At 51.5% G+C, this 25,927-nt stretch overlaps 2 protein-coding genes across 2 annotated transcripts; both read right to left on the bottom strand.

Annotated features, from left to right (window-relative positions):
• Window positions 1-1,724: 1,724 nt before the first annotated feature.
• On the bottom strand, window positions 1,725-21,782 carry SEPTIN5 (septin 5). The gene is made up of 13 exons (XM_054844951.1): window positions 21,688-21,782; window positions 16,939-17,035; window positions 16,312-16,398; window positions 15,642-15,765; window positions 15,333-15,467; window positions 14,561-14,678; window positions 14,119-14,220; window positions 13,090-13,186; window positions 11,595-11,730; window positions 9,686-9,788; window positions 5,418-9,358; window positions 4,063-4,244; window positions 1,725-3,364 (listed from the first exon to the last, which is right to left on the bottom strand). Exons 1-11 carry the CDS (start codon window positions 21,754-21,756, stop codon window positions 9,302-9,304), a joined length of 1,125 nt encoding a protein of 374 aa, XP_054700926.1. The 5' UTR covers window positions 21,757-21,782; the 3' UTR covers window positions 1,725-3,364; window positions 4,063-4,244; window positions 5,418-9,301.
• GP1BB (glycoprotein Ib platelet subunit beta) lies at window positions 2,643-3,137 on the bottom strand. The gene has a single exon (XM_054844606.1). It carries the CDS (start codon window positions 3,135-3,137, stop codon window positions 2,643-2,645), a length of 495 nt encoding a protein of 164 aa, XP_054700581.1.
• Window positions 21,783-25,927: the final 4,145 nt, after the last annotated feature.

Here is a 25,927-nt window from a genome sequence, read left to right as displayed (position 1 = left end):
GTGCCTGCTCCCAGTCCAGCCTCTCCCAGCAACTGAGCCTGTGCCTGTAGCACTGTCAGTACCTGCCCACATGCACTAGCAATATCATCTAACCCAGGTAACTTCAGCTAAAAATCTGCAGGCAAAATCAGAGATTCATTCTGCCACACTAGCATACTTTGTAATAGTATTGAGAAAGCAAAGGGCTTTTTACATCCCTTACATCTATCAGTAATGAAAGGGACTTCAACAACAGGCATAAAACAGCTAAAATAACAGTATAATTGACCTAAAGAAATGAGAAGGAAGGGGTGAAGGGAAGACAGTAGGTTGTGCTACTTCCTTAAACATCTGTGTCTTGATTCTGGGAAAAGGACATTGGGGAAGAACAAGCTAGGAAACAGGCTTTTTATGCTTATGGAAAGTTTGTTCCTCGGGGGGTGGGGATGTGGAAATAATAACACAACAGTACTTAAAAATCAGAGATTGCAAAGTGTCAAGGAGCTTTGCGGAGCATCAATTTGGGCATCTCCACAGGGCCGACTCCTTGGCAGAGCTGTCCCCCACCTTGGAGGTCATAGTCACTGGTGATATGGCAGGGGATATCTCAGCCCCTGGCAAGAGGTGCATTGGCTAAAGTCCAGCAAGGTCCAATCCCCAGAAGAAAACCCAAAACTGAGCTGGAACTCCATTTCCTTGGGTGCTACACTGCAACATTCAGTCAGGCTAACGCCACAGAGGGTTAGTGTTGGAGGGACACGGGGCAGAGAAGAAAGAGGCCCCCCAGTGCAGAACCATGTTACTTACCTCACAGCAGGCTGGCCCAGGCACACACAGCACAGTGAATGTCCTTCTCAGCTTTCAACGCCATCCACCATGCTGAACACCAGTCCTCCCTCAGCACAGCGATGGGGACTCATATTGCGCACAGAACCTCATCTTCCCACCTCAGCCTCCATCTGCACAGGGGCTTTTCCACTGCAATACTTCATAGTTTTGGGGTGAGCACAGATCCCTGAGCTGAGGTGAAGCACCCTGAGTCAGAGAAGCCCCAGGACTCTCCTTTTCTCCTCAGACAGCCCCCCTCCCCCGAGCGCCCAGACCAGCTCCTTCTTCCTTCTCCTCACAGGTTTCCCTCAGCAGCCTCGTGCCTGAAGGTGCGGAGAGGCTCCAGGTGAGGGTGGTCAGGGCCAATCAGGACCGCTAGGGGGCGTTCGGCGGCCATTAGAGCCCGCGCGAGGCAGCGGCGCGAGACGGGGCTTCTCCCCAGCCCCGCGAGGCTCCGCCGCCTGCCGGCTGTCCTGTCACCCGCCGCCGCCACCGGGAGAGGCGTTCTTCCCGCGGCTGAGCTCCGCGGTTATGTGACCCGAGGGCCGCGGAGGTGAACTTGAACCTCCTTGAACTGGGCTTGGGGACTGAGGGCACAGGGGCCGCTCACACGCAGCCGGCAGGGCCGTCACCCTACAGGTGTGCTCGCACCAAGAAACACCCTTCCCTTTCCAGTCCACATCATTAAAAAAAAAAAAAAAGGAAAAGTAATAGCAACTTAGTGGAACTAGAAGAAACTCCACATTTAGACTGGCCCCTTGTGGAAGCCGGTAGCTGTCAAAGTTTAACCCTGTGGTGCACTCCTGGTAACATCTCCACCTGCCTTTGGCAGAAAGTTTGTGTAAGGGAGTGTGAGAAACTGCCAGGGAGCGCGTGAGAGTGCGAGATACCTAGCGTAGAATGGAAAAACAAGCCACTTACATCATCATGCATCATTATTTTATTTCAATTTTGCTTCATTCCAAAAATAATCAAGGGACATCATAAGGCACATCAGTGGGTTTTGCAGTGTGAGTCTCTACAACAGACCGGATCTCTTGTGCCAGGAGCCGTACAAGCACAATCAGAAAGAGCCTCTGGTCTCAACAACTCTTGGCTTCAGGGCCCCAGTCTGACTCAGTACATGTTGAAGTCAGTGTTAAAACTATAAGTAGATTAAAAGGAATCAAGATAGGGTAAATGGGTAGGCTTCTAAACATTCCCTCCCTCCCTCCCCGAGAACAACATTGGAAAAGATGCATCGAGCAAGAAGAAACATCTTTTTACTGATGGGAAACTGAGGCAGGGGAAGACTAAGTCATTTGTCCAAAGTTACTAAGGCAATCTGTGGTAGCACCAAGGAAACTGTATTTCTCCACTGTCCTAGTCCAGTACCTTAAATGTTCACTGTCAACCTCTGTCCTCACCTGACCCAATGCAACCAGAAGCATCATGGAAAGTATGGCCAAAATACTCTTGCATAGGAGGGATTAAGCAGCATAGTCCCTACGAGCTTATGGGCAGTTTGAGTCAGTTCTGGTTGCTCTAGTTTATGATTTCCTTAGTCTACCAAACCAGAACCATTCCCAGCCCAGCAAAGCAATCAAGATCATACCAGAGTTTAAAGCATTAAAAAACACAAGATCAGGTCTTTGGAAATACAGCAAGTGTCTGATCAGCTTGAGTCCTGTTTCAGACTGCAGTCAGGATCAGATGCTGCACTGAATATCACAAACGACATGACCTTGGCACAGTATCACCCAAGGGGGAGGAGGTTCTTCAGTCTGGTGATGTTAATCACTGTTGTAGGGGCTTCTTGAAGAAGACAGCCAGGTGTCTACATGCTGGTATAGATCTTAAAAGGTACTCCGGGCTTCAACGGTCATTCTCCGAAATTTCTGCAGGTAAACAATGATGAGGATAACCAAGATACCTTGGAGGAAAAGGAGGATGAGGAGACAGAGCTGAGAGAGAAGAGCCAGGCTGCAGTACCAGTGCTGGCATGTGGAGATGATCTCATCTTCTGTCAGATAGGCAATGATCCGGTCCTGCAGGTGCGCTGGGGAGCTGCATCTCACATCCCTGTATAAGGTCCGGTTCTGCTGCCACTGGATCCAGGAGCGCAAGTAGAGGATGTCACAGTTGCATTCCCAAGGGTTGCCCTGCAAGTAGACTACCTGGAGGCTCTTTAGGTTGTCAAAGAGCCCATTGGGAATAGAGGTGAGCTTGTTGTAACCAAGGTGGATCATTTCAGCCGAAGGGTGGAAAGCAACTGGTAGTTTCGCTACAGTTAAGCCTTTTGACATGCAGTCAATAATGTTGGTGGCACACTTGCATGGCACAGGGCACATGGGTATCACAAGTGGGAGGAAACCAAGGAGGGACAAGAAGAGAATTCCACTGTTCATCTTCACCAGCAAACACCCCTCTGGTGAGACTGGATGAGGTAGAGACCAGGCAAGTAGACACCACACACTCTAGGACTGACACCACAGCCCAGGTCTTCTGTTGGTTTGTTCTGAGGATGAGTTTCTAAAATTGGGTGAATTTGGTGTCCTTCACAGGAGATGCGAGAGCTCTGAAAAGAACAGAGTTAAAAGGGGTGTGCAAATTCTTGGTGTCTCCAGTAATGAGAGAGAATGTTCCTTGTCTTCCAACCCTGGATTTGAGGAGGGATATGAACAGATGGCTACTGGGAGGCTTAGCTGCAGCCATCAAATTCATTTTCACTAGTACTCAGAAGCATACAAGAGGTGCTTGTATTTTCAGCATTACTGGAGGCATATTACTAGGGCAGCCAAGAAAATTTATGTCAAGGAATCAAAAATTAGAATATGAAACTGCTCATGCCTTATCATAGCTCTGAATTACATCGGTAAGCAAGCCTTTGCTCATGCAAACTGCAAGATTCAGAAATAAACTTACTGTTACCACAAGTGAAAAATAGCCTTTCCAGTTCTGAAGTGATAAACAGTCCTTGGCCAGCAGAGAGGGTGCTGACCACCAAGAGTGGAGGTCAGTGGAGTTTTCCATGCTAGACATTGCTCCAGCAGGTGAATAATCTCCTTCTGGAGCTGTGGCAGTGCTGTGAGACATGGGTCAATGACCTTTGTATTGCAGTCTCATGCCACTGCTGAACACATGAGCTGCTATAACTTCTTTAGGAGAACAACTACACATACCTGCAGTAAGGCAGTGCTGTTCTGTGCAATCTATGAACCAAAAAAAATAATTAAAAAAAAATAAAAAGAACAGAAGGTAGCTTTGTTGACTTACCAAACTAGTTCAATCCTTGCTTTCTTGCTGGTTTTACAACACAAGAAGAAGGTCTTAAGGCAGTCCAGCCAGTGCAAGAGTGTTTGCAGCTGCATAGCTGACCTCCCGGATAATCCCCTTGCAGCTGGCTGGCAAGATAAAGGTCAGGCTCATCCCAGGGACACCTCCCACATGAGGCCTTCCTGCAAGTTTGCTACATGTCACCAGAAGCTGGGCCTTCACTGAGCAAGTGTTCCAAGAAATGGGAGCTGACACTGCTCGCAAGAACATGTTTGTTGGGAAAGATGCTGACAGTACTGATAACTGTGATTCTGGGCCCACACATTCAGTCCAACAGAAACATCGCAAAGTCTCAATCGCAAAGTAGTGACTCAAAATGCATTTCAACCTGGAAAGTGATGTACTGTGCTCCCTGAGCACCGTGGCCTTTGGTTTCCCATCCCATCAGGAAGACTATGTTTGGCAGTGGTGAGACCTAGCACTTTGCAGTGTGCTGACCCTAGGGTTTCCCTTGAAGCAGTGAAACAAACCTACTCCTAATTAGCAGCTGAAGATCTACTGAAAGAAATGGACTTCCAGTGACCACGCTGGTGTCAATAGTTGAGCCAAGGAGAAAGATCCTCCCAGGCACTTGCATCCTCTCATGATTATTACAGGGGTAAAATATAACTCTTGGTGTTTCACTGTCTACATCAAAATAAACTAGTTAGATTCACAGGAAGGACGACAGACTGGGAAAGATAGTGCTCCGAAGGACTGCTCTTTTGATAGCCAAATGAGCTGGCAGCTCTTGACAAGTGCAGCATGCAGTTACTGAGAAAGGCTGACCACATCCTTTATTCAGAAGTTGCATTACACAAATACTTGAACAGATAAGTCCAACGGTCAAAACTACATTTAGGCAGAATTTGTCTTCTCAAGGCCACTGCACCTTCACAGACATTTTTCTGCCATCAGTCTGACTCTAGACATTGGTTATGCTCCTTAGGATAAGGCCACCAGAGTTCTCTCATGAAACTGTTTCCCCGTTGGGTCCAACTCTCCATTACCTTGTACTGTGCACATTGTACATGGCAGAAATTATGAATGCCCTAGATGTGCTGATGTTAAGAGAATTTAGGGTATAAACAACAGCAGAGTTTGGCCCTAACCAAGGGAAAATCTCTGAACAAAACAATCAAGCTTTAAACTTCTAGTAAGTTGGAGCAGATCATTCCAGTTGTTTCACTGTGGCAGGCAGGCAGAGTGGGAAAAAGATCTTAGGCTAACAAATGAAGCCAGTTTTTCCTGCAGGGCCTGCTTTCCACTTAGGAGCAGCTTGACTACTGCAGGGTAAGTTTGATCAGCAAACTTACCTCGTCTCATGCATTTGGTGCTACGTTTATTCACAGGCAGGTGTCCAGGCCAGGTGTGGCATGGAGCTGATCTAGAGCCAGCCCCATCGTGGCTCTGCATGCAGCACAGACTGAGCAATGCTCCTCTGGCTACTTACAAAACGGATTTCCTGGGACTGGATCCTGCCCAGATGCCCATTGCTGATTTAGACACTGCTCCTAGGGGAAGCTTAAAGACAGAACTTCAGGATCATCTCATTCAGCACAGGCCAGAAATCCCATGCAGGAAGCCTTGCCTGGAGCCTGCTCTGATGGAATTAGATAAAATGAGAAACAGTCAGTTTTGGTCTCTCCTGCCCGTAATGTATCACCAATGCTGCTCGAGGGAACTGAAAATTAAACAGAAAGATGTTGCTTTTTTGAATGTATTTATTTCACTGATCAATTCAGGTAGTAAACATATTAATAATAATAACAATAATCATTTAATAAAATGGATATGTTTTAAAAGGTTTCATTTTTCTTTGTTCACAATGACAAAATGTTCAAACAGAAATTTACAAAAAAAAATATATATTATAATAACCCAACAGATGGACAGGAAACAAAGAGCCTAGGAATGGAGCAGGGGGTGAGGAAGTTGTATGGCAGGAGCAAGCCAGCATTAAAGCACAGTGGGGCTTGTGAGGAGGAGCAGGGAACACCATTGCAGAGCACAAAGAATGGGACCCCCTCCTTCTCGGGGAGGGGAGAGGCATGCGGGGAGGCAGCAAGGACTGCACAGGCAGGACCAGCACAGCGGCAGCACATGAGTTCACGCCACAGCTCAGGCACAAGGTTGTGCCAGCAGCCCCAGCTGCAGCCTGGGACAGCTCTGCAGAGTGGGACACCATGCCTGCAGTGACTCACTCAGCAGGGCAAAGCTTGGCAGAGGCACAGGAATGTGCCTGGGGGTGCAGGGGTCACATATGAGACTGTGGAGGGTTGTGTGAGGGGAGGTGTTAAATTACTTTCCTATCCACGCTTCTCACTGCCAGGGCCAAATGGCCAAGCTACATTTGTTCAGGAGTCTCTTCTCCGCTTACTGTGCAGCTCAATGCAGCAGTACAAAACACTCCTCCTTTAATAAACAGATGCCACCTTCCAGGACAGTTTGAATCCCTGGTGCCCCCCAAAGTCAGTTTCTATCCCTTTCCAGGCAGCCCCAAAACTCTGGTGCTCTGAGCAGGGAATGTCCTACATGGAGACATGATTTCAGCAGTACCACCACCCCTCTGTAGAAGCCATGCCTGGTGCCTCACTCCTGTGCATTTTTTTCTAAGTGCAGCTTGAACCATCTTTGCCAGTTGGTAGCCGAAGCCTTCAGCTGTCTGTAGAGGACAGACTTGTGACTATTGACTTGATGTAAGAGTCATGAGCCTTCCTCACCCAGAGGGACAGGGGCAGATTCACCCTCAGTAATCCTGCCTGCCTGTGACCACAGTACCCTGCACTCTCACCAGCACACAGCACGTCCACACATAGCCCAGGATAAAAGCTGTCAGCTCCTCTATGTCCATGCTAAAGGGTAAAGGTCTCCTTTATCTTCTAGGAACGAATGTATTTGAGAGAGGAACTTCTCTAGCTGGACAGGGCTCATTTGCAATAGAACATCCTCCTCACAGACACCACTAGTATAAGAAAAGAGAGGGGACAGGTACTGCAAGGTGTTTCCCAGTATGCTAGCATGGATAAAGCTAAGAACTTGGCAGTCCTCCTGAAGCAGCAAACCAGCTCCAGAAAACCTGGAGGAAGCTCCTGTTTCAGGCTACTCCACTGCTCAAGTAAGCACATCGTACAAAGAAAGGTTGCATTTCCTCCTTAAGCACCTTGGTCCTGCACGTTATTGAAGACAAGCTGAACCCTTCCCCTCTCCTAGGCTGGTACTGCCACTTACGAGCCCAGCACAGGGGAGAATGAAACAAACAAAAGGAAAAAGCCCATTGCTGGACACTGCTCTTGCCCTACTTGCACATTTCTGCCAAGGAGCTTCCACCCTCGCTTTGTCCTTCTGCACTGTGCCAGGGTCTCTCCCCTGCCCCTACAGCCCATGTTCTGGCTAAGCTGAGGCTCTGTACAGTGAATAACTGGAACCAGCCAACCTACTCACCACCTGGACAAGCCCTGATCAGGACTCTAAAGCCCCACCAGGGAATCACACAAACGCAGTGCCAAATAACAGAATTTAGGGCCTGGCTAACACTGTGCTTCCTACCCAGGGAGGTCTACTGGGAAGAGCCAGAGATGGAGGAGCAGATACAAAGGGGGAAAGGGGACAGAGGAATCGGACTGGGAGCCAGAGGAACAGAAGGGCCCAGCCCATGGCAGCACTCCCTGAGTCAGAGGGAAGAGCAAAGTGTCTCTTCCCTCCAACAGCCCCAATTCCCTGTGAGCACGGCAGTGTTGCTGGTGAGACCTGCTCCGTCAGGCACATCAACACTCTGGGGCTCTTGTCTGGCTGGACTAGTTAAAAATACTGCAGGAAGCAAAAACAAGACAGAAGCAGCTGCCCAAAGAGTGCTCTTATCTCTGTCCAGCAGATCCACTAGGCACTGAGACAGGAAGAGCTGGAGACCAGGGAGTGGGAGCGGGGCTGAGTCCCAGGGGAAGGGCAGGAGAGCAAATGCCAAGTCTGCTGGGCTGCGCTCAGCCCCATGCGATGACACTCCTGCACCTGCCACACTCACCGAACACCTCCCTGGACAGGTGGCTTGCAGATCTCTGTTACAAGCCTGCAAAACCTGCCCCTTTCCCCAGGAGAAGCTCAGAGCCAGCAACACACTTGTGGAACCACAAAGCCTGGGTGTAGAGCACAGCTCTGCATTTGGGGTTGGATTTCAGCCCTAAGGTTTCTACCCCCTCCAAAGCAGTCCTGGCAAAACACTCTGGCTGCCATGGTGCTTTTCAGAGCAGACACCAGAGACAGGCTGCAGCTGGATGACTAGAGCTAAACCATGAGATACCCTCACCCAGCTACTGCAGGGTTCTGGGGTTCCTCTACCAACACCTCTGGCCTGCTGTGGGAGGTAACCATGGCTAGGAAGGTGCTCACTCCCATCATCTCGTCCTTGCAGGCAACAGTCAACACCTCATCCTCTCTGCCAGAAAGACATAATTGAGAGCAGCAGAAGCCATTTTCTTCTAACTGACCTCAAGAGACTCAGTCCCTTGGTGCTCAGTGCAAAGATCCTGGAGTTTCTTGATAGGAAAAACAAAACCTAATCAACTAAACAAAAAACCCAGAAAAACCCGGGCAGGAAACCAGGCAACCATCAGGACCCCTGAGCAGGTCAGTGCACAAAGAAACCCCCCTGTCTGAGCCAGAGCTGGCCCCAGGCTGAGGAGCCCAAGCAGCGCAGATCAAACTCACAGGAGGGTACGGCTGCTTTTACAATGCTTGTGCTGGCCCCGGACAAAGGGAACACAGAGCGGGGCACAGCACCTCAATTGGGAGTAAACATTTACGTGCATCGACACAGATAGTCTTCAAGTTCGTACACCAGAGAAACCAGGACTTTAAATACCAGAGCATTCCCAAACAAGAAATTAGTACACGGGAAAGGGAGATCTTTTTTGTTTCTTTTTTTCTTTTTTAGGATGCCTTTGAGACTTCCCAGGCTATTTTCTTTAAAAAAAAAATCATTATTAAAAAAAGAAATACACATCAGTAAACTGTTAAGTGAACAGCCTCCTCCACAATCAGCTGACTGCAAAGCCAGCATTGCTGCTAATAAATTAGAGGGTGCGGGTGCATCTCTTGCCCACAAGTCTCTATAAAATGGGAAACCTTTTCTAAACATCCACAGCTCTTGCCAGGCCTCAGATGGTCACTGGAGGATTCCCTCTGTCCTCCAAGTACCTGCCTCTCACTGATCCTGCATCTGTTGCTGCATCTTCTGCAGCATCTCTTGCATCCGCCGTAACTGCATGAGACAGAGAAGAAATAGTCAAAAAGTGAACTGTTGTGGTCAGGAGCTGGTGATCTGCACTGGGGGCAGTCCCTTGGACCTGACAAAGGGATCCCTCCGAGAGTATTAACTCCTGTTTGAGCACAGAGGCATCTGTGTGTGGGGTGGAATGGAGTCACGTTTCCCTGACAGAGGAAGCCACAGCTTTCACACCCTGTCCTCCACCCCAGGAGCCCATGATGGCGGGAGCCAGGAGTGGGAAGTCTCTATGGGGCAGTCCTGGAGAAACTCCCCAGATTCCAGCTCCAACACCAAGGAGGCCCAGGCAGAAACAGGTCTCACCTCCTCATCCTTCATTTTGATCAGCTTCTCTGTCTCAGTGTCTGGTGTTGGGAGAGGCAGGATAGGAATCGGACTTTCTATCCTATTGTCCTGAGTCAGCTTGCTAGAGAGATAGAGAAGAAATGCAGTCAAGTTGCGGTTTAGGCTGGCTGGCTTTGGTGTCACCATGCGATGGCTGTCATTCATGATGGCATATCCAGGCACGTGGAGGGGCTGTGGGACAATCTAGCCCAGAGGTGCGGGATACACTTGGATGAAGAATGAGACCAAAGTCAATAAAAGCGTTCAAAATAGAAGGTTGTGGGTAGCTAACAGAGAAAACCCAAACCAGGCTTACGCTGAGAGCAAACACAGAAAGGGCTGATGTTTCTGACCACCTTTTGTAACTGCATTGGCAAGCTTAGCAGAGACATTTACAGCCGATTTATCTGGTCTCCTTTGGCTCATCAGCATCCCTAAGGCACCACATGCTCACTATAATCCTTTTTTTTCCCCAAGGAAGATAAAACCAGGGGAGCAGTTCAATCACTGCAAGTCTGATAACAAAGCCTGCCATCGTATTCAGGAAATGAAAGACAAGAGACAACAGGCACACCACTGCAGCACTGTGATGAGGGCTGAGGGCACACAGGAGTGCAGGCAGGGGACAGAAGGCAGGAGGTGACTTTCTTCCAAAAGTCAAGAGGAGCACTCCATAAGTGAGGAGGGGGTGGCAGCGGCCAAAGACGCCTGGGCTGAAGCTGGGAATTCAAGATGCCATTTGCAGCCGTTCACCACTTGGAGTCACCATTGGCTCATTATGGTGATTCCAGCCCTGGAGCTTGGGATCTCCTCCCAAAACGTCTCTCTAGAGAAGGACCCTTATCCCACTGCTAGAAATGGCCATGCTCCAGTTTTATGAGACGTCTTCACTGGCAAGGAACTAGCCATGGCGTGAGAAACAGTACCAAACTTAAGCTTTTCTTAAGCTAGGCAATTGCTTTTTTGAGGTCTTCTTTTAATAGCTACATAGCCTACCTAAATAGCAGCTGTGACGTTTCTCACAGATCGCTAGCAGTTAACATAGTTATTTTGGGACTCCATATTCTCACTTTTGAAAAAAGACAGGCTCGTCTGCTATGGAAAAGTACTGAGATACACTGTGTGTGAACAGAATGTGCCAACCTGCGCATTTGCACAGATGCAGGACTGTTCCTTGGTGAAGTGCAGCCGTTTCTGCTCTGCAACATGGCAGCACAGAGCTACCCGGACAGTTCAGGCAGGAAGTGAAGGGAATGGTTTACAACAGAGGAGCCAAGACATACTTAAACCTAAAATTTCAGTCATGGAAGGAAGCAGGAAAAAAAGAGGTTTCAAATGAGTGGGGTCTCTTCTATTTTCTGATCACTGTGACTAAAACCACAAAGAATCAAATGCAATGGGAAGACAATGCAGAAAAATCTCTGGAGATGTGTTAAGAGTCTTGCTAATTGCCTGGGCTCAGCTGCCTGAGAAACAGCAGCATCCCAAGGGTCATGCTGTCATTTGGACAGAACTGCAGAATGCCTTCCTCCTTGGCAATGCACACAGCTATCACCCACCAGAGAGATGGTTTATCCCCTGTTTCATTAGGCTGGATGTATTTCACCCAGTGCTAAGAACAGCTCTTCAAATGAGCCTCCAGGCCTATTTCCCAAGATTTGCATGGGGAATCCTCAGGAAGGAACATGCATTCTCAGAAGTACTCAGGCTGTGCAACACACGCTTGGATTTGCTATTTTACGTCCCAGTGCCATTCCCCAGGCTGCAGCCCAGCATGTCCCCAAGCAGCCCCACAGCCTCCTGACCAACAAGCTGTTCTGAGACCAACCCCAGCTCTGCAGAGAATGAGACATCCCTGCCACCTCTGGCTGAAGCAGTGGGGACCCACCTGGTCATTTGCTGGATGCACTGAGCTCGGTAGTTCTCATAATGAACATCACAAGTGACGTCCTTCAGGTCATGCATATGTGTCCGGATCAGCATGTTCCGCAGCTTCACGAAGTCGCAGTGTGCCTGGTTTTCCACTGCAGAAGCAACAACAGCGGAGTGCTTGGATGTCACACCTCACCGCCCCTCTCCAGGGTGCCACTTCTTACCTCCCGACACCCAGGCTGAACTAAAACTCCCCACACAGCCCCTTCCTCATCCTCCCCGCCAGTGCCTGGGGCTCTCCTCCTGGCCCTGGTGCAGGCCTCAATGGTGCTCTGTGCTTCTCAACGCTGAGGCCAGGCTGCTGCGGTCACTGTGTTCCCAGGACTTTTTCTGGGTAAGGGGATTAATTAAACACGTACAGCAGAGCCCTGAAAGAGGATGCTGTTCCCAGGTACGTGGGATGTCCTTGTTATAACCACAGTGAGCGCTGGAGGCAAACTGCTCGTCTCCTCAGAATTTAGGACTGATCAAAAGGCTGCTGTAGGCACGATGGTTTCCCCCAAGGACTTGAATCAGCCCCTGAGAGACAAAGCCATATACTGGTTACAGTCTGGAGAGCTGAAAGAGCTGCTGTTACTATGGGGAGCCAGGCCTCAGGCAACACTGTGGGACTCTGCAGGGAAGCGCTGTGCGCAGTAGCTGTGTGCCTGCCGTGGTGATCTCTTTACCTCTCTGCAGGGCTGGGGGAAGCTGGCTGTGTCAGGCTCAGGGTTTCACAAAGTTCATCTCACTGCCAAATGCCAGCACCCTGACAGGCACAGCCCCCTCCGGAGCCACCGAGAGAGCAGAGCCAGCAGCTGAGCAGCCCAAGCAGCCAGCATTGGCCCACGAGTGCACACACAAGCTTTTGGGATCTAAAGCTGCAAGATCTTAAAGCAATGCACCAGCATGGGGGGAGTCAGCAACAGCAGCAAAAACCATGCCAGCGTTATTCTGCCTAGAGGCTTTATGAAATCTCCTCCTTCAGAAAGGAAGAAAGGTAGAGACAATCACATTGTGCATCAGCACAGTCTCCAGCCCAGCAACTCCAGCACAAACAGGAGCAGCAGCAGAGGAGGGAGTGCAGGAGGGTTTACGATTCAGTTTGGCTGAGGGCAATGGATTCTCTCCAGAAACTAAACTGGTAATGCCCAGCCTCCCCCTTAAGAAGAAGCCATATCCCAGCGCGTTAAAGCCCATTCTTCCATTCACACTGGAGCCTCTCTTCTTCAGTCTGTCACAGCTTCAGAGGCAGGGTGATTGCTACACCACCAGTAACAGACCTCCTGAGCAGGTCCCAGTGCCTCTGTCTCTACCCTACCTTGTCCTCTGCCATGTGCCAAAGGTGGCACAGTCAGTCACGGCTGTGCAGTCAGCTTCCTCTGTCATCCCTGTTGCATGTGCCCACTTGTCCTTCCCCCATCCCTGCCTGCCCCTCGCTCACATTGCCAGCTCCCAGGCACCGCGCTTACCTTCCACAATGCCCCAGGGGTAGAGCCGTCCACGGACTCGCTGGCCTTTCGCCTCCACCACAGTGTTACTGCCGATGACGGCAAAGGGAGCACTCTCCTGGAATGAGAGGCATCGCTGAGCCCAGCTCAGCCCAGGACTGCCCACGGACCCCTCCGCCAAGGGCCAAGTTCAGGCAGAGTGGAACAGGAAGAGGAAGGTGCTGGTAGGAAAGGCAGAGGGACAACCACACATGCCACAGCACAGAACACCACAACACAGTTGCAGAGAAAAGCCTAAGGCACTGGGATCTGCAGGCAGCCTAATTCCCAGCTTGACCTTCTCAGCTGTCCTGAGGGAAGCTGTGTCTCTGCAGGTGCCTGCATCCCTTCTTTGAGGGGAAGCTCTACAAGGAAGCCAGAGCAGAGAGGCTGGGACACCAAGCAACTGGGACAATGTAGGCCAAGAGCTTGTCCAGGCAGGGATGCACAGGCTGTGCTCCTCTCTGCTCAGAAGGGAAGTCAAAGCCCATTGCATGTCTCTGACAGAAGAAACAAGGCCATACCGCATGCACACACAGGGCTGGCTCAGCTTGGGAGAGCGTCAGGCCTGGGCTGCTGGGGCCTCCAGACAGGCCTGTATAATCATATTGCCTCCCCTCATGCAACTATTGTGTCACAGTGGTGCCTCATCATGCACAAATCACTCTTCCTGGCTGATGACATCGCTCAGAAATAGGTGCTTACAAATGCCGTACAACCCAGCCTCCGTCTTAAACATAGAGGCTGGGGTAGACCAAGGAAAGACTGACACTGCCTGGTGGGAGAGCAGAAGTGCCATGTCTTCATGCCATACTTAACTTCATTGCACCAGCAAGGACGTCAGCACCTTTTCCACATGAGCAATGTAGGCTGTGCCCTGGGTATCAGTAGCACAGGCTTTTGGCAAACATAGGGCAGCTCCAGCTCCTTCTGGAGCAACCAACATACCCGTAAGCAACCAGCATACCTGTGAGCCAGACTTCCCGGTCCCCTGCTGAGCAGGTTCCTTACCTTCAGCTCTCTATCTTGCTGCTTGAACTCCTCATCTTCATCAGAGTCACACTCAGGAAACTGGTACACTTTAATGCCAAATTTGTCAATCTCTTCCCGGATCTATGTCCATGCAAGACAAAACCAAAAGAACACAACTCTGAACAATACAGAAATGCTGGGTTTATTCCTGGTTTGTGCTACCACAGGTTTGCTATAACCTACAGATGGTGAAAGGTTTTGATGTTTCTTCTAGGGCTGGCCTCTTTGCAGACACCGCTTCCCTTCTCACAGCAGAGCACTGCTCAATTAGATTTGTGTGTATGTGTATATATATACGTGTGTGTGTGTGTGTATACACACACACACATACACGCTATATGCGTATGTAGGTCTCCCCTTCCTCCTCAGCCCATCCCTGTCATCACACCAGGTATACCCCTGTAGAGAAAGAGCATCTCACCCTCTCTTTTAGCTTCCGGATCTCGGAGGGGATCAGGCAGTCGGCTTTGGCAATCAGGGGCACAATGTTGACCTTCTCATGCAGAGCCTTCATGAACTCAACATCCACAGGCCTCAGCCTGCAGCAGGGATGAGGAGTGACACGGTTAGCAAGGACACACCGGGTAGCTCCCCCTCCAGCCTCTCCCACCCACCAAGCACAAAGGGAAAAGGAGAGCACTGTCACAAGAGTCTGGGGCAGCACTGGGACAGCCCTCACCTAGGGCTGCATCTTCAGGAAAGCTGTCTCGGATTTTAGCTGCTGAATGTCTCACACAGGCACAGGCTGGGTATTTGCTCCCTTGCAGGCCAAATATCACCCAGGTGACAGCCTGGGGCCTCTGTCCGGCTGCTCTGTGCCACAGGCAGCCAACACGACCCCTCCGGCTGCTCCTGGCTAGGCTGGCACGTGAGCCAGCAAGGGGCAGGGAGTGAGAGCAGCTTAAAAGTCACTTTCCTACCCATTGGTCAGGCTTAGCTAGACAGGAAGATACAAGTATGTGTGGCATCTTTTCTCCTGATTTCCAAAATAGGCTGTAAAGCCTGAGGGAGATCTGTCATGCCAGTAAGTGGGAGGGAGGTGGTGTGATGCTCAGCCGAAGGAGAGCAGCTGGATGACTCTTCTCCTGTGCCAACAGCCCTGCGAATGTACAAACCGCTATAGGGTAATCCTGGGGCACAAGGGTCTTCCCTTTGGACTGAGTCATACCCAGCCCCGGACTGGGGGCTCTCACCCGTGCCCGAAGGGCGAGATGAAGTAGAGGCAGCAATGCACTCGGTTGTCCTGAATGTTCTTCCGGTTCAGGCCGCTCTCATCACGGAAATACTGTTCAAACTGCTGGTCGATGTAGTCAGTGATGGGCTTCCAGCTGGGAAGGGTAATTCAATCAAAAAAAAAATATCACGTGTTTAACAGGACATTGTCTCCAAGGGACCATGAAGCAGTGTCATCCCCTTCCTGTTACCAGACCCCCTTCCTGTGAAGCATCCACAGAAAGCAGATGTGGCCAAGGATTAGGAGGAAGGCAGCATGGCCAGCTCACCACTCAGTATTGTTAACAGCATCTCCAAAGCCTGGTGTGTCCACTATGGTCAGCTTCAGCTTGACACCCTTCTCTTCAATGTCCACCGTGTGTTTGACGATCTCCACTGTCTGGTTGATTCTCTCTTTGAACAGGAATACGTGAGTTAAAGCCAGGTAGTAACTGGGGAATCCTTGCTCACACCCATGACAAGCTGGCTCCATCCTTATCACTGAGCACAGGGAGTATCATGGGTTTCAAAAAAACCCTGATCATCCTCTCAGGAGCCTCAAGGGAGTGGTACTGTGGGAGGCCAGCAGCAGGCAGACAGACTCTGAGAAGATACGCAAACCTCTGAAGTGCTCGTAGCCCAGAACATTTTGTCCAGTCACTTGGGAAGGGGAATCCCTACCACACTCCAGCACCCAAGAACAGATCTCAACATTTCAACCCAAAGGGCTACTGCTGCTCTGCAGCCTTGTCTTCTCTTCATAGAAGAGTCCTACAGCCAAACCCTTTTTGTCAAATACTAGTGCCTCTGCAGCCAGCAAAGGAGAGCAGAGCAATAAACAACAGGGCTGGGATCCAGCCAAGCCTGCAGCTGCTGCTGAAGGAACCACAGTACTGGTCCTTAGGACAGTCTAGACCTCTGGGCACAAGAACCATTCACCCCTCTTTGTCCCCAACTTACCCTCTGCGTTGAGGAGCTTTCTGTCTTTGTAGAGGTCTGTCAGGAACAGGCTATTCACCAGCGTGGATTTGCCCAGACCCGACTCTCCTAATTGACAGGGTGCAAAGGGGAGGAGGGAAAAGCAAGCAACATGACGGACTAATTGACTTACAAATGAAACTCTGAACAAGGCTTTGAATCCTGAGCCAGAGGAAGTGAGAGAAATGAGCTGTCAGCTGTTTATGGGCATTACATTTTTCCAGCAGTGGGAGGACTTTTGCTGTAAGATATCTCAATCCTTGTACAAATGTGATCTCCCAGCTCCTCCATCCTCCCTCTCCTTCCTTTCCCTCAATCCCTGCCTGACCCTGCCTTCACCACCCAGACCAGCCACTCTTTTGGAAGAGAAGCTACACTTGGTGCTTGCTTGAGTGGGTTATGAGTGGTCAGGAGGGGCCCATTGCTCCTGGGGGAGCAGTGTGACTGCAACACAGGCTGGGGAGCAAAGCAAGGTCTGAGAGAAGGACCAGAACAGAGCAAGGGGAGGATCCAGATGCTAAGGGAGCACCTATGGGAAGTGAGGAGAGCTGGGTCCCCTCCACGCACCCACCACGTGGCCCAGCCATCTCCATCCGTGGGTAGTCTCACCTGCAACCATCAAGGTGAAGTCGAAACCCTTCTTCACAGATTTCCGGTGGACCTGGTTCGGCAGAGTGGCAAAGCCCACGTACTGCTTCTCATGGTCCTGCAGGGCAGAGGTGGATGGGAGCAGGTCAGGGCGTGCCACCCTTCCTGCTCAAGCCTCACATAGCGACAGGGAGTTGGACTCAAAAAATCCCCGAGGCAGAGCCAAGGGGTGGAGGAGAGGTCAGTCCCTGCCCTGGCAGTGGTGTGGGGCAGGGCACGCACCCCCTCTAGGCTCAGGGACTCCTGCCCTTCCTGCAGGTGGGCACAGAGGGACACCTGCCCTCAGCTGCAGCCCTGCTTGGCTGCTCTCACCAGCTGACACAGCAGCTCACAGCATCCTCCCAGCATGGAGAGCACAAGGGAAAAGGCACATCCCACGGTTCCTGCACAGTTGCAGGCTCCCTTCACAGCACGGTCACCAAATGTCACCTCTCCCCAGGTCTTTCAGAGCCATTTCTGCATCTCTCCCTCCAGAGGGACATACAGTACATGATGGAGAGCTCTCTGTAATTAGCACCCCAGGACTTGCGGTGAGCCGTGTCTAGAGGAAGGTGCGGTGGTTTGGCTTCTGCTTGACCTGAGAAGGGATTATTTCTTGCTGTGTCACAGCCACTCCTGGCTTAGTAATAGGAAATCCTGAATAATCTCCAGTGTTATTTCTGAAGAGATGGAAGTTCAAGGAGCACAGGAAGTAGGAAGATGCAAAAGCGTTGAGAACACTGAGGTGAGCTGATTTTGGTGAGGGTATTACATATGGCATTACCAGAGCATTACCTACTGCCTAACCACCCCCAGATGCAGACCCCCCATCACTGAGTGCTCTCTTACTGCATAAAAGCCACCCCACAGGCATGCCACACACTTTGTACAAGAGCACGAAGTGCACACAAGGAATGACACGACCAATGGTGCGTTTCACAAGCACACAGCACGCATCCCACAGCCAGGAGCAAACACGCAGCCCACGCTGCATCCCAGGGGCACACACCCTGCTCATGCAGCATACGTCCTGAAAGGCAAATGCAGCTCATCTATGGGATTCACAGACCTGCTCCAGCTACTGCCCTCAGGCTGGGCTCAACACACCGTCTGGTGCTCGCAGCTCGGGCAGCTGCAGGTAACTGTGGGCCCACACAGCCCAGCTGCTCCAGCCAGCCAGCCTTCTGAGCACCCAGGCCTTCACAGACTGCACCCCCACGGCACTGCGTTCCCCTCCCCAGGCCTCCTCACAGAGGGAGAGCGGGTATGACCCTGGCAAACACCTCCCTTCTCACATACTTTCCAAGCTAGACCCAAGGGGAAGCAGCCATTCACAAATGCCTGAGCTAGAGACATAGACTCTGCATTTCAACATCACTTAAAATAAACACATCCCCGGGATTCACACTGGCAAATCCACAGAGCCAGAGCTCCTCAAAACCAGCCCCAGCTCCCACCCGGCCAACAGATGCCTTCAAGCATACGGCTGTCCTCACCCCACAGCTCTCTGGCGCTGGTTCTCCAGGCACAGCAGGGAAGACCTCTGTTCCTAAGTTTAACTATCTCTGTTCCTGGGGCACACACTCAAAGAAACACAAATGACAACCATGTGTCAAGCTTAGGGCAACGCTGACTTGCACCTATTTCCATAGTGCAAGCGGGCAAGGCAGTTCCCGAGCAGCCCTCTACAGCCCCTGGCCACACGTCTACGTGTGTGAGCATCCTCAGGTGTCCTCAGCTGTGCAGGCTACAAAGTTCTAGTGGGGACAGACAGCAGGGAAGACATGGAGTCTCCTCCTCCCAATTTATGGCTGCTCTGGAGCTGCCCACTGAGACAGGGCAGACGTGGCTGACAGCCATTGTGGCCCAAGGACTCTGTTCTTTAGCACAGCCACTGCCTTCTAGAAATTTAGGTTTGGTTTAGGTCTCAGACTTGGTCACTTTAGCCCTGACAGAGTGATTGTGGGCTCTGGTCTCCCTCACCTCACCCCCTTGCTAACGTAACTGAAGTAATGCTGCTCCATCACCCCACAGTCTGGAAGGGACAGAGCAAATGACATGACAGAGAAGTGGGGAGAATTATAGAGTGCCTGAAGTGCTCCACTGGCAGCTCTAATGGCTGAGCTAAAAGGCTATGGCATCCTAAAGCAGTGGTGCAATGAGCAGCAGTGAGACTCCAGGGTGAAAAGCAATGGCAGCTCTGATGAGCTGTACGCTGCAAAGCAATGCCTGCCTGGGGACACTGCCACCTGCCACCCAAAAGGCTCAGGAAAGGGTAAACATGAGGTGTGCAAAGGAGGGAGAGAAATGTGGTAATGGCAAGATCTTTGGAAAGACCTGATCTCTCCAGTGACTTGATATCTGAAATAGCACTAGTAACACACTAATGAAACCATAGCTGAGGCTTGGGGTGTGCTGCTCTTTCTTTGGTTTTCAACCTAGATGACTAAGGGCTGACAATGGTGACACTGGGGAGATGAGCTCTGGTACAACTCCAATTACTTCAGCCAAGCGTAACTGGCTGAACCTGATCTCTTGTTTCTATTCAGCCCAACCAAGAAAGTGTGGATTTGCTGTACCTCTGGTTACCTCCCACTAGCTCGGTGGAATCAGGACACTTGAAATGAGCAAATCCTGGCTGGCGCAGGACACTGCCCTTTACTCATGATTCATGCGGTCATTTCCCTTGCATTACGGAAGGTCATTGCTGAGCACAAGGCCAAAAGAAGAGCTTCCCTCTCAGTGGGAGGCAGCCAGAGTCGCAAGGAGAAAAGCCCTGTCCCCAGACATGTTCCCCTCTGACTAGCCGTGGACACGCTGCAGAGCCCTGCCAGGAGCCGGAGCCAACATGTCTGTAAAGGAGAAGGCAGGAGATGCAGGGGAAATTGTGGAGAGGGATCCCCTTCTTCTAACAGCCTTCCCTCAGGAACAACAGCATGGTCCCTGCACCATGGCCAGCCTAGACCCACAGTTCCTTATCTCAGCTTTAAGACAACCAATGTGTGCTCCCATCCCAGCCGTGTCAGGACACTGTGACAGGCACGTGTCACCATCTCTGCTAGTGTGCCAACATCAACATTGCACTTAAGGAGCCCGAGTAGCCTCCTGAGCCTGGTGTCTGCCTCACCCAAAGCTCTACGCCACTCACTGTCTTTGTTAGGACCCAACACAGATGCAAGCATGCACGGGATGGAGAGTGCCAAAGCAGGTGTAGAGGGCTGGGAGGGCTACTGAAGGAAGGTGGCTGCCTTGGTTGTGAAAAGCTGAAATCCATTAATTAGACGAAAGACTGGTAGTGAGGAAGTTTCTGGAGCCATCACAGCCCCCTCCGCAGGCAGCTGACCCTCGCAAGCCAGCTCCCATCAAGCTGATGCAGGCTGGGACAGCCAGTCGCTGCACCACACTTCCTTCACCAGCCCCAGCTGTCGGGAAAGGGCCCCAGCCAGCCAAGCCAGCAGCACTCTGGCACAAGGAGTCCCTCGCCCCACTGCCTCCTCCATGTGCTGCCTTTGTTCCCAGAGGCATCCTGCTCCCACACGCCTGGGAATATGTCTCGCACACCACAGCGGAGGTCACCGAGAGATGTGGCTGACCTTTGGGGCGGTGTTACAAACCAAAGCTCCCCAAGCCAAGCAAAACTTGTCTGTACTTTCCCTCGGCACGCACTTGCTGGTTCACTGGACATCACAGCAACACACTGCGTCCTCACATCCTCCACCACCCAGCCAAGGTGGCCAATGCTCCCTGGCCAGCAGCGCTCTCCTTGGGAGTTCAAGCCAAGGAACAAAGTACTGCTGGGTTCAAGTCCTGTTCCTGTCGGAGGTAGAGACATTTGGGATGTGTTGCATAAGAGGAGAAGCCATCCCTAGTACCATGGTGTCCACAGGGCTGTCTGTACCTCCAAGACCGGGTACGCAGCATGGCCTCCATCGCTCCTGCCATTCCTGATTCCCTCCTTACCTCCTTGGTGGATGTGCTGTTTAAACCAATCCAGATCTCGTGTGACTCACCACTCAGCCTGGGGATAAACGGAGCCTTGCTGGGTATATCCAAGAGGGCTAAAATTAAACACCATAGGACCACAGAAAATTTGAAGAACAGTCCCTACCCCAGGTCTGGAGCAAACCCCAGAAATTATGGAGCTTGTGCTGGGATCCTGGTGCCCCTGCCTCCACTTCTTTGGGGGGAGCCTTCTCAGCGTTACAGCCTCCAACGTAGCAATCCAGCTCCCTCCCAGGCAGCCCTTCCTCCAGCCGTTCCCCTCTGGCCAGGCACAGCCGCCACATCCACGTCCGCACAAACCAGCACAGCCCAGCCCCAGAGGAGATGCAGACCCTTCCTTTCATTGCCAGAAAGCTGCATAAAATTTCTAATGCAAACAGCCCCCGGCGCATCTCCCATGTACATCTGTTGCCTCAGGCCTGGAGCTGAGCACGGGAGTATCAGCAAAACCACTCGCCCACCAGCATTTGCTGCAGCAGAAAGAAAATGGGCTAGCAGAGCACAGTGTTAACACGAAAACACAAACCAGACTGTGTTTGGGCACACACGCAGCGCTAACTCCTGCCCTGAGCGCCCCCAAGCACACATACACCATTCAGAGGGGGAATCACTGCATCAAATAACCACACAAAAATATGTCACGCATCTCCCAGCTGTCCATTGTGCCCATCAGCCCTGCTCCTACAGGGGCTGCTCCCCTCCTTTCTGTCCCCGCCATCTCCCCCTTACCAGCGTCTTTCCACTCCTCTGCTCCTCAGAGGTCTCATCTTGTGCTGCACACGTCTGCTCAAGCACCATCCTCCCCCCTCCTGTCCCTGCTGCTCCCCGGCTTGCACAGTGCTATAAATACATCCCCGTACCTTCAGCTTGGCTGGGTGGCTTCGCTGTGCCTGCGTCCGGGGAGAAAGCAGCCGCTCCACTAACCGCTCCTGAATAATGATTGAATCCATAACCGCGGCCGGCAGGACAGACAGCCACCGCGGGCCAAGAAAAAAAAAACCCAACCCATGTGTTCCCTCCCAGCCTTCACTAAATCCATGCGGCAGCCCCCCCGCCCACGCATGCACACACACGCAGGGCTGGCTCAGCTCGCCTCGGCGCGGCGGCAGCCGGGCGACGTGAGGAGAGGCGAGGAGAAGAGAGGAAAGGCGAGTGGGCTCCCACGGCAGCTGCCTGGGATTTCCTGCCTCCGCCTGTGCTGCAGGAGGAGCCTGCCAGCAAGGACAGGACAAAAGCCACCGCGGCCACAGGCCAGAAGCAATGTCTCTTGCTCTGCCAGTGTCCCATGGAGAGGTTGTGCACGTACCGGATGCCGTCCCAGCCATGAGTCTGACTCCTTTTGTCAGATGGGCTTATTCAGCTGGAGGATTTCTTAGATATCTTGACTGATTCAGCTAAGACAAAGGTTTGCTGCAAGAAAACCTGCTTTTGGCAAAAATGTGCTGCTTCTGGTTGTGCATGCGAAGGTCTAAAGGGTCCAGAAAGCTCCCAAAAAGCCAGGTATAAACTTAACCCCCTGATCCACTGCTGGTTGACGTGGATCTGCCTCCACATGGTGCAGGTCCATCTGTTGTCTAGCCCAGGCTATATTACAGCCTTATCTCTGAATCCACTTGGAAGAGCAGCTGATGTATTGTGGACCTTACAGCAACCATTCAAGCTTGAAGACATTTCAAAATAAAGAAGTATCTGTGTATTTGTTAAGCACAAGGACCCAACCCAGCAACGGCCCAGGAAGCACAGAAAAATCATTCAAACCTCAAGTCCGGGCTCTGAGCCTACATGTAAGACCTGCTTTCTAGCTTTTCTAGGCAGCCATACAAACTGAACAGGAATTTATTCGAAACAGACAAAAGCTGATAATCTCATATGAACACGTGATTCCAGTAACTGAGGGGTTAATATCACAGCACCTATAATAAAGTCACACGAGATGGCAACACTGGTGGTGCTGGAGGAACCTGCCACTTGCCACACGGGTTCCTGAGCAGCTTTCTGCTCACAAATGGGGAAGGACGCAGGCTGCTGCCACGCTCCTGCCTTGCTTGCAGCCAGAGCTCCAACTGCTTCTCTGGGAGCTGCAGGTCTCTGGCAGCAGCTCCAGAGAGCACCTGATCAGCAGGCTCTGCTCTGGTCACCTCAGGCCACAACCCAGGGCCTCCACCGTGCACCCCAAGCATGGCTGACACCAGGTTCTGCTCTAATGTACCAAGATACTGCAAGGTCTCCAGTGGCCTGAAGTCTGGGGGCAGCTGTGAAAGTGCAAAGGTCTTAGAAACCTGGCTTTTATACATGCCGCGTGCTGGAAAAAAGGAAAGGAGGAAGGAAAAAGAAGAACAGTGTTTTACCTATGCTGCCAACCTGCAAGCTGAGGGAAGGTGAGCTCAGAAATTGCAGGCACAAGGTCCTAAAGACTGAGAAAAATAAAGAAAGGAGAACTGGGAAACCTTCCCAGTGCAGGAAAACTCCTGCCACAGCAGCTATCACATTGCATGCATGAAGCTTTTTTCCAAATCATCCTGCCCAGCCAGCAGCACCCTTAAATTATACCCCTTGGGTTTTGTTCCCAGTCATTTCTGAGTGTAATAGTCAAATGGAAGGCCTGGACTGAGATCCAGGTGTGGCAGAAGTTGCCACCTCTCAGAACACGTCCCTTTTCAGTGGCTCTGTCCCTACTTTGCAGCGTTGTTCCATTCCTCAGGGAGCTGATAATCCTACAACATCCTCCCAGCCCAGTGGTAGGTCAGACCATGCTCATGACACTGGTTTTTTTTTTCTCCTAGACTCACAATACCTAATCCCTGCTTTCCTGACTGGAGGACTCCACCACCAGGGCCTGCAGCTTGTGCATGACTGAGGATCAATGAAGGTACCACACTGTCTACACTGCGTAAACCCAAGATGTGTCCAAACTTACTTGAGATAACACAGAGGTTTCACCAGTCCTTCCACACCATAAACCACAATAGCTACGTGCAAACCCTCTCCAACCCCCATGAATTCTCATAGCTTGGTAAACCCTTGTCTGAGAACCACAGGCCACATGGCCACCAACCACAAGCATCTTCCATGGGCACATGGAGACATGCTGTGTCCCTGTGAGCCCACTGCACCAAATCAGAGCATTCTTCTGAGCTGGGATCACAGATAAAGTCAACAATGATTTGGTTGCGACAAAACCACAGTGTTGTTCATGGCCTCAGGAGCTGTGCTGACAGTGCAGAGAGAAACAAGGAGCTACTGTGTCCTGAGCGCCTTGAGCTCTCACACATCACACTCATTCTCAGGACTAGCAGCCAGGGAGTAACTCCAGCCAGGAGGCCACGCCTGGGAATGCAGAGAGCAGATTAGGAAAAGAAACCCAGAAGGGCAGGTCTTGGCTACAGAGAGCATCTTAAGACTGTGTGGCCAACACTATGGCTTTCAAAATGTTGAAGGAGGGTCACCTGGTCCCATATGCAGCCTCCTCTCCCTCTCCTACAGCTGCTTATCCTGGCTCCTCTCCTACCCAGAGCCACCAAACCAGAAATGATGGGCCAAGGAGAGGACATGTTTGCGTCCCTCAAATGTGCCATATGACACGCCCAGAGCCATTGGCTCAGGTTGGTCTGTGTAAAAACTTCCCAAAGACAGCCAAGCCAAACCTTATTTTGCCCCTGTCATTCCTGAATGCCCCCCCACACACACACTTTTCAAGCAGCCCCTGGAAACGCCCAGAGTAAACTCTGGCCTGCTGCTCCAACAAGAAATCTGATGTATGATGCTCTTAGAAGAGGAAAAATAGCACACAGGACATCTCACACACGGTGTGCAGCAGAGCTCAGCAGGGAAATGCACATCTTTGCCATTTCAAGATCTACAGCAAAACCAAAGTGTTTTCTTCCACTGGCTTTCAGGCCACAGGCACCTCTAACCTCCTCTCCAGGCAGGCAGTAGCAGCAGCAGCAGCTCAGGGGTGAAGCTGGCAGCAGAATCCAGGTCTCTGACTGTCAGAGCAGAACTCTGCCCAGGCCCAACCCACAGTTCCCTCAGCAAGGGAAAGGCAGGCTTGGAGTGCACCAAGCCCACCCCACCTCATGGACCAGTCCTTCTTTGTCAAACTGTGACAGCAAAGGAAAAAGATAAAAAAAAAAAAAACAATGGGCACTGTCTGGCACAGTCCAGCCTCTCCGCGTTACTGCCATGTTGAGCAATTCCTACTAACAGCGGAGACAGGGCAGAGCCAAACTGCATGCCCACCCTTCTGCAACGTCCCGCTCCTTTGGCTTGTAAAAGCCGGCTCGGGGTAAGCACAGCTTTGAGGGCTGCTCTGGGCAGGGGATGCAGCACATGTGGGAAGAGCTGTGGATGTGCACTAGCAGCGATAGAGCAATGTCCTACTTTTCCCTTTGTTCGGGGGCATTTCTAGCCTGCAGTACTGAAGATGGGCTCTGGGAAGAGGAGAGAAAACACGTTATTTCACATATTTAGATATAAACTCACAGAAGGCGGAATTCACCACTGGGCAGCTGGCTGGAGCACAGAAACGCTCCCCAAGAGCAGCCCATGAGCCTTGCAAGGGCAGGAGGGGGCAAACCCCCAGGCTGCACTCCACACCGCCAGCCCAGGGAACAAGGAATGACGAGCTACACTTCACCAACAGTGCTAACTGAAGGCAGACACAGCGTTGTGCTATTGCACAGTCATCGGAGCTGGAAGTGATACACCCATTTAAGAAAAACACCCAGCACTCAGGACCTGGCAGCGGCAACGGGCAGAGACCAGCCACACGGAGCTCAGTGCGGTGGGTAGAGGCGGCTGAGAACACGACAAGCAAGGAGCAGAAATGATGGCAGGATGAGCGAGGAGAGACCAGCACAGATCAGAGGTGGGGATGGGGGCAGGGAGAGGAAATTCTGACCTCTGCTAAATTTGCACAGTCCTGGCCAGGCTCCAGCCACAACAACCAGAGCCCCGCACACCTTCCTCC

Source organism: Grus americana, chromosome 16 (assembly GCF_028858705.1).
Source record: "Grus americana isolate bGruAme1 chromosome 16, bGruAme1.mat, whole genome shotgun sequence".
Taxonomy (NCBI): Eukaryota; Metazoa; Chordata; class Aves; order Gruiformes; family Gruidae; genus Grus; species Grus americana.
Note: the sequence above shows the minus strand (reverse complement) of the source record. Positions and strands in the feature narration are given on the sequence as shown.

Excerpts from the sequence above, each read along its gene's own strand:
- GP1BB (XM_054844606.1), bottom strand. The coding sequence starts at position 3,137 with ATGTGCCCTGTGCCATGCAAGTGTGCCACCAACATTATTGACTGCATG.
- SEPTIN5 (XM_054844951.1), bottom strand. The coding sequence starts at position 21,756 with ATGGTGCTTGAGCAGACGTGTGCAGCACAAGATGAGACCTCTGAGGAG. Across the intron at positions 14,221-14,560 it reads TCCGGAAGCTAAAAGAGAGG|ATCCGGGAAGAGATTGACAA; the intron begins GTGAGATGCTCT and ends GCATGGACATAG. Across the intron at positions 13,187-14,118 it reads AGCAAGATAGAGAGCTGAAG|GAGAGTGCTCCCTTTGCCGT; the intron begins GTAAGGAACCTG and ends CTCTCATTCCAG.